This window comes from Tiliqua scincoides, chromosome 1, assembly GCF_035046505.1.
Source record: "Tiliqua scincoides isolate rTilSci1 chromosome 1, rTilSci1.hap2, whole genome shotgun sequence".
Taxonomy (NCBI): domain Eukaryota; kingdom Metazoa; phylum Chordata; class Lepidosauria; order Squamata; family Scincidae; genus Tiliqua; species Tiliqua scincoides.
This window is the reverse complement of record NC_089821.1, coordinates 263,218,028-263,235,122: the sequence shown is the minus strand read 5'-3', so window position 1 is coordinate 263,235,122 and position 17,095 is coordinate 263,218,028. Positions and strand designations below refer to the sequence as shown.

General features: G+C 45.9%; 1 protein-coding gene across 1 annotated transcript in view; it reads right to left on the bottom strand.

The window, feature by feature from the left end:
• TTC7A (tetratricopeptide repeat domain 7A) overlaps positions 1 to 17,095 on the bottom strand; it is a 221,465-nt gene that overhangs the window by 149,023 nt on the left and 55,347 nt on the right. Inside the window, exons 13-14 of the mRNA XM_066611825.1 lie at positions 15,133 to 15,237; positions 452 to 569 (exon numbers count right to left, since the gene is read on the bottom strand). Of these exons, the coding sequence (XP_066467922.1) occupies positions 452 to 569; positions 15,133 to 15,237 (223 nt within the window). The remainder of the gene's footprint in view (positions 1 to 451; positions 570 to 15,132; positions 15,238 to 17,095) is intronic.

The window sequence follows — 17,095 nt, the reverse complement described above, 5'->3', positions numbered from 1 at the left end:
ATCTTTGCTACCTAAATTCCTTGCCCTCTATCAAGAGGATAGTTAAAGGAACCACTGCTATGAGGAGTCTCAATATTATCCACGACTGCCTGTCTTTTTAACCACTCCCACATTTTTTTCAGCCTTTACTATTACAAGATGTGGTGATGGCTTCTAGATTAAATGCTTTTTTTTTATTTAAAGGATTAGACCAATTCACAGAATATCGTATCAATGGCCACCAGCCACAATAGCTAAGTGGTCCATATTCAGAAGCAACATTCCTTGGGATTACAGATGAGGGACACAGACAACAGAGGAAGGTCACCATCTTCATGCCTGGCTTGTGATGAAAGGTGTTTTGCGATAGACAATTCTTACAGTTATCTGTTCTTAAATGTCTACATTTCAGCTGCTTAAATTTGACATCTCAGAATGGCCGCTGTACTGTACAGACTGTCAAACGTCTTACCGTCAGTTGCTTGAAGACTGTACACCAGACCCAGGGCCAGGTAGCCTTTTGCAAGGAGCTCCCCAGCATCGTCTCCCAGGTTTATCACCATCTTGGCAAAATGCTCTCCTTCTTCCAGCTGTGAGAACAAGCAAGCAAGAGAAAAGCCTTTGCAAAGTCTTCCGGACAATTGCAACAGAATTTATCTTACAAAAGCAGGCAAAACAAAGATGTATACCATTTCTGCGCAACAACCTGGGCACCCTCCAGACTCCAAATCCTACAGTACCAAATCCTAACACTTGAAATTGGCTCTGGCATTGAACTTGCTACTCTACACAGCGATGCCCTCCATATGCCTTCCTGACATGTCTGTCTTTGGATTTATTTTCTAGCAGGATCCCTTGGCACTTGGGAGATGTGGCTTTCTGAAGACTAGTACAATAGAACCTACATCTCCTAAAGGCCACCAGCCTTTTGTTCAGGCATGTTGGGAGGGATACACCTACCCTCTCTGCATATGGCACTGCTGCTCTAGCAGCTACCCTAGTAAGTTTACTTTAAGGGGGGGAAGGGAGTTTGGAGGAATGGCAGTCTGGTAAGGTAGATGTTTTTGGCTGGAGGGACAGTGGTGACTTCTGAAGTTGGATTGATTGATTTCTGATTTTTTGAGGAAACGGCTCTATTTATTTTCTGAGCCAATCCAACAAAAGCCTGGAGGAAGTCACACATCACAGTTTTCTATGCTTCTCCCTTTCCAAGTTGCTAACTCCAGGGCAGCGAATTTGCAGGACAAAGACAGAGAAGAATGCATGGCCCCAAAATCATTGGCCAGGGATTTACTATAATGACAGAGCCTGCCAGGAAGCATTTAAAAATGCAGGAGGTGGGCTAGGAAAAAGTGCTGGAAACACTTAAATGTAGGCCTTTTTATAAAGCACTAACAAATATTGCCACTAAGGGCTAAACTCGATGTGAGCAATCCTAACATCGCTCCTGGCACGTCGCCCCCTTTTTTTTGTAAACAGCATGCACAGGGTTTCCTAGTACAGATAAAAAGCAGCAAAGTTTGATTCCTGTCACAGTCCTGCCTCCACATCTGCTTTCTATACTCATGGAACAGCTCCCATTATCTCCCCAAAGTTCTAAATATTCCAAATGACCATGTCCTAGAAGAGCTGATCTCAGAACTCACCAGAGGGGAAGAGACTGTAGGCTTAATTCCATGTTTCACCCAGGTCCTAGAGCAGTGGCCTCCGAACCCCGGCCCAAGGGCCTGATAAGGCCAGTGGCAAGCCTCTTGTCTGGCCCATGACAAGCCTCTGGTTCCCTGCAAGCCCCTGGACCACTTCACTGAATGTCTGGAGCTGTTCTGAGGGCCGGGGAGGCCATGCCTCAGAACGCCTTCTAAAGGCCTAAAAACATTACTTCCTGGTTTCCCCCCCAAAAATAGAAGCAACATTTTTGAGCCCTCTGAAGGCCTTAGGCTTTCTGAGGGTTGGCGAGGTCTCCACAGTTCTCAGAACATGCTCCAGGTGTTTCCTAATATGCGCTGGTTCTGAGTTATTTACTCCTGTACATGTAAGTAAACTGCTTGTGGGATGGGGGAATGGGAGTCCATTTGAGTGTGTGCTTTATTTCTGTGGTGTGTGTTGGTGCTTAGAGAAACTTTGGAACTTAGAGCCCATTCATTCATTTATTCATTCATCAGTTCCATCTCTAATGCATTTATTTAAATTTTATATTTAAAATTTATTTTTCTGGCTCTTGACACTGTGACAGATATTTGATGCAGCCCTCTGGCTGAAGAGTTTGGAGACACCTGCCCTAGAGCAAGATGAACGTGCTAATTCAATATCTGTGCAGCTGGAATGCTGCCAAGGAAGTTCATTGCAACATCTGAAAGTGTGACAACAGAAATTCATTCAAATGTATACCACTGACAGCCCAGAACTTCCAGGCAGGCAGCCTTCTGCAGGAGCAGATATTGTGATCTGCTGACATAAAAGGCCCATCGACAATTGTTCCATTGTCTGCAGCTGCCCCCACCCCCGCAGGATTGGGCCGTAAAACTGCTATTAAATTCATCCTATACAAGGCAAAGGAATGACCACATTTGGAATGCCATGTACAGTCCTGATGGTCACCCCTTAAAAAGATTATTCTAGAGCTGAGAAAGGTGCAAAAGAGGACAAACAAAATGATCAGAGGGTAGAAGCACTTTCTATACAACATTTGGTACTTTTTAGCCTGGAAGGAAGACGATATGAAGGGACAAAACGGAGGCATAAAAACACACATGATGTGGAGAGGGTAGATAGGGAGAAAAGCTTCTCTCTTTCTCATGATGCTAGAACCAGAGGTCATCCAATGAAAACTGAACGATGGAAGGTTTAGGATGGGGAAAAGGAGGCACTTCTTCACATAGCATATAAATAGTTTGTGAATTGGTTGCTGTAAGATGTAGTGATGGCTCCTAGCCTGGAAGGCTTTAAAAGGGAACTCGACAAATTCATGGAAGACAGGTCTATCCACAGTAACTAGTCACAATCACAATTCTATGCATGTCTATTCAGAAGTGAGCTCCATTGAGTTCAGTGGGAGTTACTTCCAGGCAAGTGCATATAGGATTGCAACCTAAGTGTTCTGGTTCGACAGCAGCCTGTAGAAGCCATCCCCCCCCCCCCGCCCATTCCTATCAGGATCATGGCATATGGTAAGTTTAGCTCCTACCCACCCACTCCATGATCCTTATCTGAATTAGGGGATTCACTCACATATGTAAATATAGAGTTTGGCGCTGTGTTTGGTTGGGAGGTCACAAGGCGCACAGATCCACTTTGCCTCCATGCCTGCTAAAGACCTACATTTCTGGCTGAGATTGAAGGTACACGAGCAGAGTCAGGCCAAAAAATAAATCGGCACCAGCCCTGCTCAGTTAGAATTTTGAGATTGTTCTCGGAGTTAACTTACAAGCAGGAAGGACAAAGACTGCGAACGGAGCGCCTTGGCACGTTCTAAAGTTAGAGGAGGCGCTGCAGATGGAAGATGCAGGACATGCTTGAGAGTCTCGAAAGTCCATGCCTCATTAGCTCACAGGATAGACTGCAGGTCCCGTCAGCAGTAATCCAAAGTGTCAGCTCTGGGTTAACAGCCAGGCAGCATTGCTGAGCATTATTACAAGCCTCCTGCTTTGGGGAACTTTGATTACAGGCTGACATTTTCTTTAATAGTTTTCTTTGGAACAGAACCACAAGAGACACAAATATTTAAGAGATCGAGATCCCACTTGAGAGATCGAGATCTCAGCAGTTTGGGTCATCTCCTTTATTCTAAAGGTTAAAGATAATTCAGCTTGTCAGAAATGTGCTTGCCAACAACCACCAAATCCCTTCCATAGGGCCTGGTTTGCATCATGGTTACGAACTTTCTCTCTTTCCATTCATTCAGTATTGAACCTATTAAAAAAAAACACTGCTGTCTAATTGGAAACTTTGTAAGGGCTTGGATCTATACATACTTTGGGGCATACTCACAGCTCAGTGGTATAGCATGTGCTTAGACTGCAGAGGGTCTTCAGTTCAAAAAATTCTCAGGTATCAAACCTGAGAAAGAGAGGTTTGCACTTAAAACTCTGGGTAGTAAAGTAGGCAAGACTGGGCCCTGTGGCACAATCTGATCTAGCATAAGGCAGCTTCCTTTGCTCATGAACAGTTCAGTGCAGAGTACAGGCTTTCCATGGTATCAATGTATTGAACATTATCGCTGCACTATGACTTCTAAAAGGACTGCAGGTACTACGGCTGGCAAAGAACCCCTCCTGAAACCTTGGAAAGTTATTGCCCATCAGGATAGGTAGTTCTGGGCTAGAAGGTCTGACTCAGAAAAGTATCCCCAGTAGAAAAGAACAGCTCATACACACACACATTGGTAACAACAAAAACCCTTAAAGGGTGAGAGAGAAGTCTGCAATCCAATATGCAGTTCCCTGAGTAAGTGTCAGGACTATGTTCTGGGTAAGACAGAAACACAGCCAACAAGGTGGTTCAGGAACAGGTGCAGATTGCTGGAGTCAGCAGGATCAGCAAACACCTGTGACTGCCTCACCCTGGGTGTGGCTTAGCCTACACCGATTGGCCACTCCAGCTACTTAATGTTTGGTCTGTTGAGCCTCCAGTGCAGCAGTAGGAGCCTACAGAACTGCTGCCAGTAACGTGGGAGGCTGGATGTGAGTATATACATGTTGTTACTGACCATGGAATGAACTTTGACTGTGTATCTTGGAAAGCTGATTTGGATTTGTTGTTTATGGACTGACTGCTCATTGTGCTGACTAGGAATGTTTACTGATTATTCTACTTGTTCTGAAATATAACCACTGCATTCAAAGAACTCTGCTGGTGTATGCTGTTTTGTGTACCTGCTCATCCAAGGATCCATACAACTCTTTACCAGCCAAAGGGTTGCAGCTTTAACAGTAAGCACACAATGGAACTTACTTCTGGGTAGACATGCTTAGGCTTGTGCTGCTAGATGGATAGATGCAAATAACTGTGAGTTAGATGTTTCTGGTTCACATCCCATTGCAGTCCTGAACTCATCCAGTAGACAGCCTTAGGCAAGATACTCTTCTACTGGCCTCAACCCTGCCATCTGCAATATGGATAACTTTGTGAGAGTTGAGTGTGGTTTGTGTGTTAGGTTAGGGCTGGGGAGGCCTGGAATCATAGCCCCACTCAGTTGTGAAAGTCACTGGGAGGCCTTGGACCACACATTAGCACTCAGCCTAATCTACCTCTCTTGAGGATAGAAGTGGGGGCGGGGGGAACCACATAAGCTGTTGTGAGCTCAGAGGAAAAATGGGAAAGAAATGTGAAGATAGAGGTATTCTAAGGATTTTGGAAAGCCACCGTCTGGAAGCTGGAGGCAAAGCTTTTCCTGGCCTGGACTGTATCAGGTAGTTAGGACATAAGAACAGCCCCACTGGATCAGGCCATAGGCCCATCTAGTCCAGCTTCCTGTATCTCACAGCGGCCCACCAAATGCTCCAGGGAGCACACCACATAACAAGAGACCTCATCCTGGTGCCTTCCCTTGCATCTTGCATTCTGACATAACCCATTTCTAAAATCAGGAGGTTGCACATACACATCATGGCTTGTACCCCATAATGGATTTTTCCTCCAGAAACTTGTCCAATCCCCTTTTAAAGGCATCTAGGCTAGACGCCAGCACCACATCCTGTGACAAGGAGTTCCACAGACCGACCACACGCTGAGTAAAGAAATATTTTCTTTTGTCTGTCCTAACCCGCCCAACACTCAATTTTAGTGGATGTCCCCTGGTTCTGGTATTATGTGAGAGTGTAAAGAGCATCTCCCTATCCACTCTGTCCATCCCCTGCATAATTTTGTATGTCTCAATCATGTCCCCCCTCAAGCGTCTCTTTTCTAGGCTGAAGAGGCCCAAACGCCGTAGCCTTTCCTCATAAGGAAGGTGCCCCAGCCCCGTAATCATCTTAGTCGCTCTCTTTTGCACCTTTTCCATTTCCACTATGTCTTTTTTGAGATGCGGCGACCAGAACTGGACACAATACTCCAGGTGTGGCCTTACCATCGATTTGTACAATGGTATTATAATACTAGCCATTTTGTTCTCAATACCCTTCCTAATATCCCAAGCATAGAATTGGCCTTCTTCACTGCTGCCGCACATTGGGTCGATACTTTCATTGACCTGTCCACCACCACCCCAAGATCTCTCTCCTGATCTGTCACAGACAGCTCAGTACCCATCAGCCTATATCTAAAGTTTTGATTTTTTGCCCCAATGTGCATGACTTTACACTTACTGACATTGAAGCGCATCTGCCATTTTGCTGCCCATTCTGCCAGTCTGGAGAGATCCTTCTGGAGCTCCTCACAATCACTTCTGGTCTTCACCACTCGGAAAAGTTTGGTGTCGTCTGCAAACTTAGCCACTTCACTGCTCAACCCTGTCTCCAGGTCATTTATGAAGAGGTTGAAAAGCACCAGTCCCAGGACAGATCCTTGGGGCACACCACTTTTCACCTCTCTCCATTGTGAAAATTGCCCATTGACACCCACTCTCTGCTTCCTGGCCTCCAACCAGTTCTCAATCCATGAAAGGACCTGTCCTCTAATTCCCTGACTGTGGAGTTTTTTCAGTAGCCTTTGGTGAGGGACCGTGTCAAACGCCTTCTGAAAGTCCAGATATATAATGTCCACGGGTTCTCCCACATCCACATGCCTGTTGACCTTTTCAAAGAATTCTATAAGGTTCGTGAGGCAAGACTTACCCTTACAGAAGCCATGCTGACTCTCCCTCAGCAAGGCCTGTTCGTCTATGTGTTTTGAGATCCTATCTTTGATGAGGCATTCCACCATCTTACCCGGTATGGATGTTAGGCTGACCGGCCTATAGTTTCCCGGGTCCCCCCTCTTTCCCTTTATAAAAATAGGCGTGACATTTGCTATCCTCCAATCTTCTGGCACTGTGGCCGTTTTGAGGGACAAGTTGCATACCTTAGTCAAGAGATCTGCAACTTCATTCTTCAATTCCTTAATAACTCTTGGGTGGATGCCATCAGGGCCCGGTGACTTATTGATCTTTAATTTATCAATCAGGTCTGAAACATCTTCTCTTTTAACCTCTATCTGACTTAACTCCTCGGTCAGGAGGGGCCGTTCGGGCAGCGGTATCTGCCCGAGGTCTTCTGCGTGAAGACAGATGCAAAGAACTCATTTAATTTCTCTGCCATCTCTAAGTCTCCTTTTATCTCCCCTTTCCCTCCCTCACCATCCAGAGGGCCAACCGCTTCTCTGGCGGGTTTCCTGCTTCTAACATATTTGAAGAAGCTTTTATTATTCCCCTTAATGTTGCTGGCCATGTGTTCCTCATAGTCTCTCTTGGCCTCCCATATCACCTTCTTACATTTCTTTTGCCACAGTTTATGTTCCTTTTTACTCTCCTCATTAGGGCAAGACTTCCATTTACGGAAGGAAGCTTCCTTGCCCTTCACAGCCTCTCTAACTTGGCGGGCACCCTCCTGGATTTAGTGGAACCCTTCTTTCTTTGTGGTATACACCTCTGCTGGGCCTCTATTACTGTTGTTTTAAGCAGCCTCCATGCACTCTGGAGAGATTGGACTCTTTTTATCCTCCCTTTCAACCTCCTTTTAACCAGCCTCCTCATTTGGGGGAAGTCTGCCCGTTGGAAGTCAAGGGTTTTTGTTAGAGATTTGCCTGGTATCCTTCCCCCAACGTGCATGTCAAAACGGATCGCAGCATGATCACTGTTCCCCAATGGCTCAGTAACGTTTACATCTCTAACCAGGTCCTGCGTACTGCACAATATTAAATCCAGAGTCACCTGTCCTCTGGTGGGCTCCGTGACTAGCTGCTCTAAGCCACAGTCATTTAGCATGTCAAGAAATCCGGTTTCCTTATCGTGACCAGAACACAAATTGACCCAGTCAATATGAGGATAATTGAAGTCCCCCATGATTACAACCCTGTCCCTCCTTGTCACCTCCCTGATCTGTTTCCTCATTTCAAGGTCCCCATCCGATTTCTGGTCTGGAGGACGATAGCACGCCCCCAGTATTACATCGCTGCACAAGCCTGGTAATTTAACCCACAGAGATTCTACGGTGGAGTCAGACCCACCTTCAATTTCTACTTTGCTGGATTCTATCCCTTCCTTAACATAAACGGCCACCCCACCTCCAACACGCCCCTGCCTGTCCCTCCTGTAGAGTTTATAACCCGGGATTGCGGTATCCCACTGATTCTCCACATTCCACCAGGTTTCCATTATGCCCACTATGTCAGTGTTTTCCCTTGTCACCAGACATTCCAGTTCTCCCACCTTTGCTCGGAGACTTTGGGCATTCGCATAAAAGCATTTGTACACGGAATGCCCCAGGATGGGCTGCTTATTTGCTCCTTTGTCCCCGCATCCTCTCATTGTGCCAAACTGTCTATCACATCCCATCACGCGACCTTTCCCAATTTCTTCTCCTACTCTGCCTTTGTCTTGTTGTTCTCTAACCTCCCCATCCTCATCCCATAGGGATGAGGAGTCCCGAACCGGATGCCCCTCAGCTCCTGTCGGCCTTCTCCCAGGGATCAGTTTAAAAGCTGCTCTGCCACCTTTTTAATGTTATGCGCCAGCAGTCTGGTTCCATTCTGGTTCAAGTGGAGCCCGTCCCTCTTGTACAGGCCCCGCTTGTCCCAAAACGTTCCCCAGTGCCTAACGAATCTAAACCCCTCCTCCCTATACCACCGTCTCACCCACGCATTGAGACCCCTGATCTCCACCTGCCTAGCTGGCCCTGCGCGTGGAACAGGTTGCACTTCAGAGAACGCTACCTTTGAGGTCCTGGCTTTCAGCTTCCTGCCTAAAAGCCTAAATTTGGCCTCCAGGACCTCCCAGCTACACTTGCCCACGTCGTTGGTGCCGACATGCACCACAGCCGCTACCTCTCCCCCAGCACTGTCTACTAGCCTGTCTAGATGAGAAGTGATGTCCGCAACCTTCGCACCAGGCAGGCAAGTCACCATGCGGTCCTCACATCTGTCGCAAACCCCCCTCTCTATGTTTCTAATAATCGAATCCCCCACTACAAGAAGCCCCTGACCCCCCTCCCGCCGAGGAGTATCCTGAGTGCGTTCGGATACAGGCCCATCCCCTGAAGAAGGAGTCCCCCCTAGGGGATTGTTTCCCTCCTCTCCAGGATGATGTCCTCCAGTCCCGAGACTTCCCACCCGGGCAGCTGAGGAGCTGCACGCCTGAGGTTGGGACGAAGCCTGATCGTCCCCGGAAGTCTCCCCACGGTCCTCCTCTGCCTGCCTGCGCTTCTCCAGGTTGGCCACCAAGGCTTCAAGGGAGCGGATGCGTTCCCTGAGACCCTGGAGCTCCTTGCACCGAGGACACACCCATGACTTATGCCCCAGAGGCATATAATCATACATGTGGCACTCGATGCAGAACACTGGATAGCCCCCACCCTGCTGCTGGCTGTCTGACTGCATAGCTTTTTTGTTGTTGTTGTTTTATTTAGGGGTCCTTTTAAAAACCCTACACTGGATAGCAGCCCTCTTCTCAAGGGAAGAGGAAGGGCAGTGTATGGGGCCCTGGCCTCCTCGCCCTGCTGCTGAACTCACCCAGATGCTAAACTCTCAGTTTACCTGATACTTGGGGTCCCAGAGGCACTTAGGGTTCCCAGAGGCCACACGCATGGAGGTTGCCTTTGTGAATGTTAGTAATAAAACCTCCCCATCTGTTTTGCAAAAATTCCTCCCATGCCAAGGAAAAGATCTCTTCTGAGCCAAGTCTTCTCCTTAGAATGCTATCCAAGGCATGAAAAGTGGCATCAGCGAAGACAAAAACTCAGCTGTCCAGGGTTCAGGTTGGGGGTCTTTCCCAGACCTACTCAGAAATGCCAGAGACTGAACTTTTACCTGTGGGGCAGGTGCCCTGCCACTGAGCTACAGCCCTTTCTCTGCATAATCGTTCCCGCCAAAGTATGTGACCAAGCACTAGCAGGGAAGAGACAGGTGTGCTTTTGTCATGAATGCCCCCATGAGGTTTTGGGCCCTTGTTTCTGCTTTCATCAACACAGGTGAAATAGAAACCCTGACGGAAGCAGTGGTTCCCAAGTTCTCAGGCAGCAACTCGGAGGAAGAAAATTCTAGGTTAACAAAGAAATGGCGGGCTAACTTAAGAAATCTGCCAACTCCAAGGCTTTCTTAGCTGTCAGCAAGAGCAAGGACAAGTTGTCAAACCTCTCCTGAGTCAAAGGATGCACACACAAATAACACTCAGCAAGATATGCCAACAAGCTGTGTTCAGCCACTGAAAAATATAATAATTGAGGCTCTCCCCCATCATCATCTTTCGTGAAAACTATGCATTTTGTTAGCAGCCCAACTCTGGAAAGCAGTTTTCTCCCAAACAGAAGGAGGCTGTTTCCAGCTAACCATATTATTTTACTGCAGGTTTTGGAATGCATGCTTGAGCCAAGCCCACGGGCACACTGACAAGGGAGCAGGGAACAGCAGGTGCTATCCCCTGGCAAGCTGCCACCCAGCTGGTATTCAGCTGGCACAACTGAGGTTTTTGTGTATGTTTTTCAGGAGGCCAAAGCCATGCAGATTAAGTCGGTACCCTTTAGATTGAAAAACAAGAGCAGAGCTGCCTGCACCAAGAGCAATTTAACATTGCTGGAGACAAGTAAACTGAAGGCAAGAAGCAGAGGGGAGGTGCCTGGGTTTTTAAAAGAGCAAAATGCCACTCAAGACTCAAGCTGTGGAAAGGGAAATAATGAAGCAGGGAAAATCAAACCCTTATGCTATGCCAACTGCTTGTGACATTACAGGTGCATAAGGTGAGAGTCAGTGTGGTATAGTAGCTAGGGCATGGAGAACAGATTTTGATGTAGAATACATCAGCAAAGGTCTTGGGGTCTTATGGTCACTTCTTCTATCAAAAGAACTTGCTCTTAATGCCAAGATAAGCTGAGGGTTCCACACACTCCTTGAAATAAATGGTGTGCCCTACAAGAGACAAGTTTTGGGATGACTTGCCTTCCAACCCTACATAGCTAGCCTCCATACTCTAGTCATCAACCTTCATCTCCCCGAACCCTGAATAGTTCCTTTTCCCCCTTGACAATAAGGCTTTAAAAGGGAGGGAAGAGGAAAAAAGCATAATGGACCCCCTTTCTGGTTGATCATACTATACCACCATCAATCTATGAGGTAGAAGGAAAAGGCAAGACTGGTTGTCAAATCTACTCTCCCCCCCTTTGGCAGGGGAAGGTAGGGTTGTCTACTACAAGCAACTGCTCGACTCTCAGGAGAGGTCAGTAGTCAGCATAGTTGGGTTTAGAGGTTCAATCAGGGGCTCCATCACTAACCACAGAAGTCATGGAGGGGATGCGTTGCCTGCAGAGTCATCAGGCAACATTCCCATTGGAAAATCAACCCTTAGGCTCCTGAGATAGTATTGTAGTGCTGGGTTCATCTTCTACTGGAAATAGCGCCCAGCCACTGCCCCATTTGAGATGGAAGTAGCTGCTGTAGCAGCAGCAGCATGTGAGGGGGAAGGGCCTCTCCAGATAACTCTAGCCCAAAGCCATCAAAATTCTGGGACCAACCCTGGGTGGTGCCCCTGAATCCTTCATGCTTGCTCTACCTCTCTCATAGCTCAGAGTACTGTGTCCTTTGGCAAACAAGTTTCTCTTCATTGATTTGCGCAGCCCAGCACTGCTGCATTTTCCTTGCAGGCTGGCTCTGCAGCAGAGTTTATTTTACCAAATGTATCAGTGCCATACCGGCGTCACCAGGTCACTCTGCTGTGCTCAATTAACATTCATTTTGGTTTCCAAAACACACAGTGCACAAAGGCACATACAACGGCTTGATTAACTAGCAAGAGAAACTGCTCTGCAGTTTTCCAAACATGTTGTCATTATTAAAATGATGCAGAATGGAAGCAATATAAAAGAAAATTAAGATTCAAGTAGAGTCTTCTACTGTATGACAAACTAGACCAGCTATAACACCACACTAAAAATATACATTAGTGAGTGAAAGAACACAGAGCTAGAGTTCCTTCATTTTTATGGTGCGCGCGCTCTCTCTCCTCTTGTCACTAACTGGCAATTACATTTCTAAATTTATTCCAAAACTAACAACATATTTATAGCTTGCTTGAAATACTCAGAATAAGTCACACTTGCAAGCTTCCTGAAAATGAAGTGGCTTAATATTTCGTAACTGAGCAGTTGTTAATTTTCCATTAGAGGCTGCACCAGATACAATACCTAGCTAGCCATTTACTCTGCTACCAACAGTGAAGAAAATATCTCGCTGGACTTTCATTGACAATGATCTCATTCTCATTTTATTACTGTGCAATCTGAATGCACATAATTACTGTAATTATTGTATTTAGACAAGGAGCTCTCCCAAGGCTGAAGCATTGTACTTTGCTGATGGAAGAATGTAGAACTACTGATGAATGATGGGAGTCATGCAGAATTTCCTTCTTTCTTTTTTTTAAACCCCATAGTTTCAGATTGACAGAATTAATTTATGCCTTATTTCCCAGTTGACTATAGAAGTACACATATCCTGTTTTCTATTAGGACATATAAGCCAGTTTGCAACGTTCTGTTTGCAACGTTCTGTTACACTTGAGTGTGACCAAGAGACAGCTGGCCTATGTAGATTAAGGGACAAAGCTATGGAAATTATGTAGATTAAGGAAGCTATGGAAGCTATGTAGATTAAGGGACGAAGTTTAGGGGACTGGTGTACTATTCAAAGCTTACCATTACAGTCTATGGTACCATATAAACAATCTGTATGTTGGAGCATAGCCAGAGTGGGACAAGATTCAGCCCCTCTTATGGACACTGGTTAAGTCCCTCCCTAAGCCTAAAGTTACCTGAATGAGTGCAAAAGCTGCCCTTTCACTCCTAAGGGGAATGCATTGTGCCTCGGCAGATGCAACCATAGTGGCTACAAACTATTTGCACATACACCCACATTATTTTTGCATATATCCCTCTTATCTATTACCACACACTCCCAAGCTACCTTTAAAAATGCTTCTGGGCTTTTAAAAGCATTGGGGGGGGGGGGAATGAACAGAGTTACTGAAAGAGAAATGTCTGCCAAGGCAAAGTAGCCTTGTTGTTCTCCAAGGTGTTTGGGAATTCCATAGGGACAGGTCATTAAGGGTCCAATCCTATCCAATTTTCCAGTGCCGGTGCTGCTGTGCCTATGGGGTATACATTGCAGCTGCCCGGTGCTGGAAAGTTGGACAGAATTGGGCCCTAAGCCATTTTTGCCCAACGCTGCATATACGCAACAGGGATCCAATGTGTACACCTGCAGGCTGGGCAGAAATGGTTAAAGGAAAACACACACTCACCCAATAAAATTGGATACGAGGATGGCACAGAGGACCCTACAGATCACTGCCAATAGCTACAATTCAGAGACTTTTCCAGAACATGACATGTGTAATAATTAAAAACTTATTTTTTTCCCTACGATGCAAAAGCATATTCTTTACTTAATTAAGACTGCATTCATTAATCAAAGACAGCAATGCTATACACTGAATAATTCATTAATCACAACGTTAAAAAAGAAGACTTTAATCGGGTTGAAAACCCCTGGAAAGGAGCTTAATGCTAGTGGCCTCCTTGCAATGAACACATGTTTCTCTCTTGATTTAAAATGCCCAAATAGTGGGTTTGGACCCACCAGTGGCATTTATACACAGTATCCTGCATGGGAACATCCTAGATTGCTTGGGGGGGGGGGGTGAGGAAGAGACACTGTGGCAAGGAGATGCCAGCAGAACGTGCTCACTTCCAAGTTAACAAACTGGGTCCTCCATGTACATCCCAAACAAACATTCCTTAATCACAAGCACTTAGTTTTAAAAAAAACAACCAAGCAAACTTAAAAAAAAAAAATTGTGTTGAGCAACACCTTTCAAATGATTATCCAATGGAATAAATTATTTATAACTAACAGTTAAAAAAATTATCTGATGAATAAATGATTTGTCTACATAAGCCAGTCAGGAGAATACGAGGCATGCATTAAGTATCCTCAAGGTTTTTTTTACCTGTATTGTGATCCTGTAATATTTATTTCAACCTGTTAATTATTCAGTCAAATCAATTAAAAGCAAGACAATTAATCAAGCCCAAGCACTTGGCAGCCACATATTTTCCTTCCCTGCAGTTTGCCTCCTCTGATTTTAATGGATATTTCTAACAGCCTTCCAGCACTGACTACAGGGACACCTGGTGGAGAAGAGGTGGATGCAAGCAGCAGGCTCTTGCCCTGAGTAATTACTAAAACCAAGCAGCTAAAAGACCAGTGGGTGCTTCTCCTGCTGAAGTTAATTAGCATTTTGCAAGCCATTGTTGCTCCTACTCATCCTGTATTGCTATGACTGGAGGGCACACATTAACAAGACTGAACTGGGTTTTTTTTGGGAGGGGGGGGAGGGAATCTGTCATGACATCAAGAACAACGAGAGCCAGTTTCTGGCTGGAGCAAAACAAGCTTTCTGAGAGGGAGATGAGCTGTTAGACTCATCTATGCTGTAATCCTGTGCACCCTTACTGGGGATCAAGTCCTATTGTACTCTGCAGAGCTCACTTCCAAATAAATATACAACAGCATCACAGCCATTAGGAGATGCAAGCCAATTATTCCAATTCTGTAAGGGGAAATCAGTTTGAACAAGGAGAGCATCACTTTTGCCTTTTGTGATGATTCTGCAGTGGGGCTCCTTTTTCTTTCTTTGCTCTGAAGCCACAGCATTTCACGGGCCCTTTGCAACGTTTCAGTGCAGCTTTATAAATGGTTGGTTGGCAACCTTCAGTCTCGAAAGACTATGGTATAAGCCTACAGCACCCGGTATTCCCAGGTGGTCTCCCATCCAAGTACTAACCAGGCCTGACCCTGCTTAGCTTCCGAGATCGGGAATGTGCAGGGTAACAGTTGCTCTCAGCTTTATAAATTTGCAGCTGTTCAGGGTTTCTCCCCCACTGCCGCCACCCTCCTCCCTTTTAACTGCACTCAAATGCTGTCAATGCGGCACCTCATGCATTATGTAAGAAGCACTGCACCAGCTTTGCTTACCCAGTGCAGAGGCCCGATGCAGACCTTGGCGGCCAGGAGAGGGACAGTGGGATCCGCAGGACGGAGCTTCGCACATTCTCTGAGCACTGAGACAGCGTGTGCAGACTGGGCAAGGGGAAGAGGGGGAAAGAGAGAAGGGAGTGGGGAGGAAAAAGATGGTTAGACAACACAGCTATGAAATGCAGGCTAATTATTGATGCCAAATTGCAGCATCCAGTGCTCATTTCTTAATTATTTATATTACTATTCGGCTGCCTTTTTTTTTTTTTTTACACAAAAAAAAGTAGAATACAGGATTAAATCTATCACAGTAAACAATCAAAAATATATAGCAGAAATCAGGAAATAATCTAAATATCAAAAGCCCAAGTAACAGAAGAATTCAAACAGGTAATTCTGTATTGCTTTACTAAAGGCTCAGTCCTACCTGAAAGCCACATTGCCCTACTTAGAAGACTGGTTTCCTCCCTTCTAGTTCAGACCTGTTTAGGCATGCTGTAGTTATTGAGAAGCAAAGAAACAGCACTCTGCAGCTGCTCAGAGGCACTCTCCTCATTATTATTTCCATATTCCATGGGTGAGACCTGGCATTGGAAATATAGTTACAGGTTCCCCACTTTCTGTAGCAGCTACCATTTCCAAGGACAGCACTTGATACAAGGCTTATGGCCCAATCCTACTGGGCCTTGCTGCCAGCGGCATGCATGTTCAGCTGATGGCGACTGCTGCAAAAGTGCCATAAAGCACATTAAGGCAGGGCACTGAACAGCATGCTGCTAGGACACTAGCAGGAAGGCCAAAGCCTTACCGCACACATCATTGGCTCTCCCACTGCCTGCCACAGCAAGTAAGCTAGTGGGAAAGGCAAGAGGAGGGCAGAATGGGAAAGAGGAGGGGCCAAACTGAGTGGGGAGGGGACATACCAAAGGGTGGGGAGGCTGCAGGAGGGGTGGATCCTGCAGTAATGGTGCATGCCAGATTCTATCCCTCTTTCCTGTAGTCTCCCTGCCCCCTTTCTCTCCTCAGTCGTGTGCTACAGAAATTGCTAGTGCAGGTCCGACAAGACCCATTGTGGAGCAGAAGTGCCCAATCCTATCCAACTTGCCAGCACCAATGCAGCTGCTATGCAGCCCAAAAGTAAGGGAACCCTCCCCATGCATGCCTTTCTCCAAATCAAAATACCTAGTATTCCTACCACACTTCACAGGGCCAAGAGCCATCAGGGGAGGATTAATTGAGAACTCTGAGCAAATTCCCAGTTCCCACGGCTGCATTTCAATTTTTCTTAAAAAGTGTGAAGATCTAATCATGGCTTTCTCACATAATGTGTAGCTTGGCCCTAAGCCACATACTGCAAGAAAAGGAAAAACAAGAAATCACAATTAGTCTGCTTTGGAGGGGAAAAAAAAATCACTGAAAATGAAGCCGAATCCATAAAAATTCCCAAAGGAAAATGGTGGAAAACGAGGCAAATTTCATCCTCTGACAGCAAAGTAAAGTTTACGCAACAAACACTATAGTAAAGGATGATCCAGTGGAAAAGGGTCTAGTGCCAGATGGAGCACAGCTCTAGCCTATGCCTGACAGGCAGATAAGAGCACAGGTCTAAAAAGAAAGTCTCTGGAAATTCTTAATATTTACCGGCACATGTCAGAAATTATTGGTTTGCACACTTACCAGCATGCCTTGGTAAATGTTAACATGGTTGATAAACAAGCCAAATGCTTGTCATTCCAATGGATGATGTGCAGGAAGAAGTCCCTGGATGCTACAGGGATGGGGAGAGAAGTCTACAAGAGGTACCAACTGCCTCCGAACCAACCTGCAACATACCTCCTTAGCAGCTTGTCCCCAGTTATAGCACTCTACCTTCCAACATATAAGTGGGCAGCCATTTACATACATGGGAGAAAATAAAAGTGTATGCTCCTGAACTCGATGACATGAAGCTAACAAAACTCCT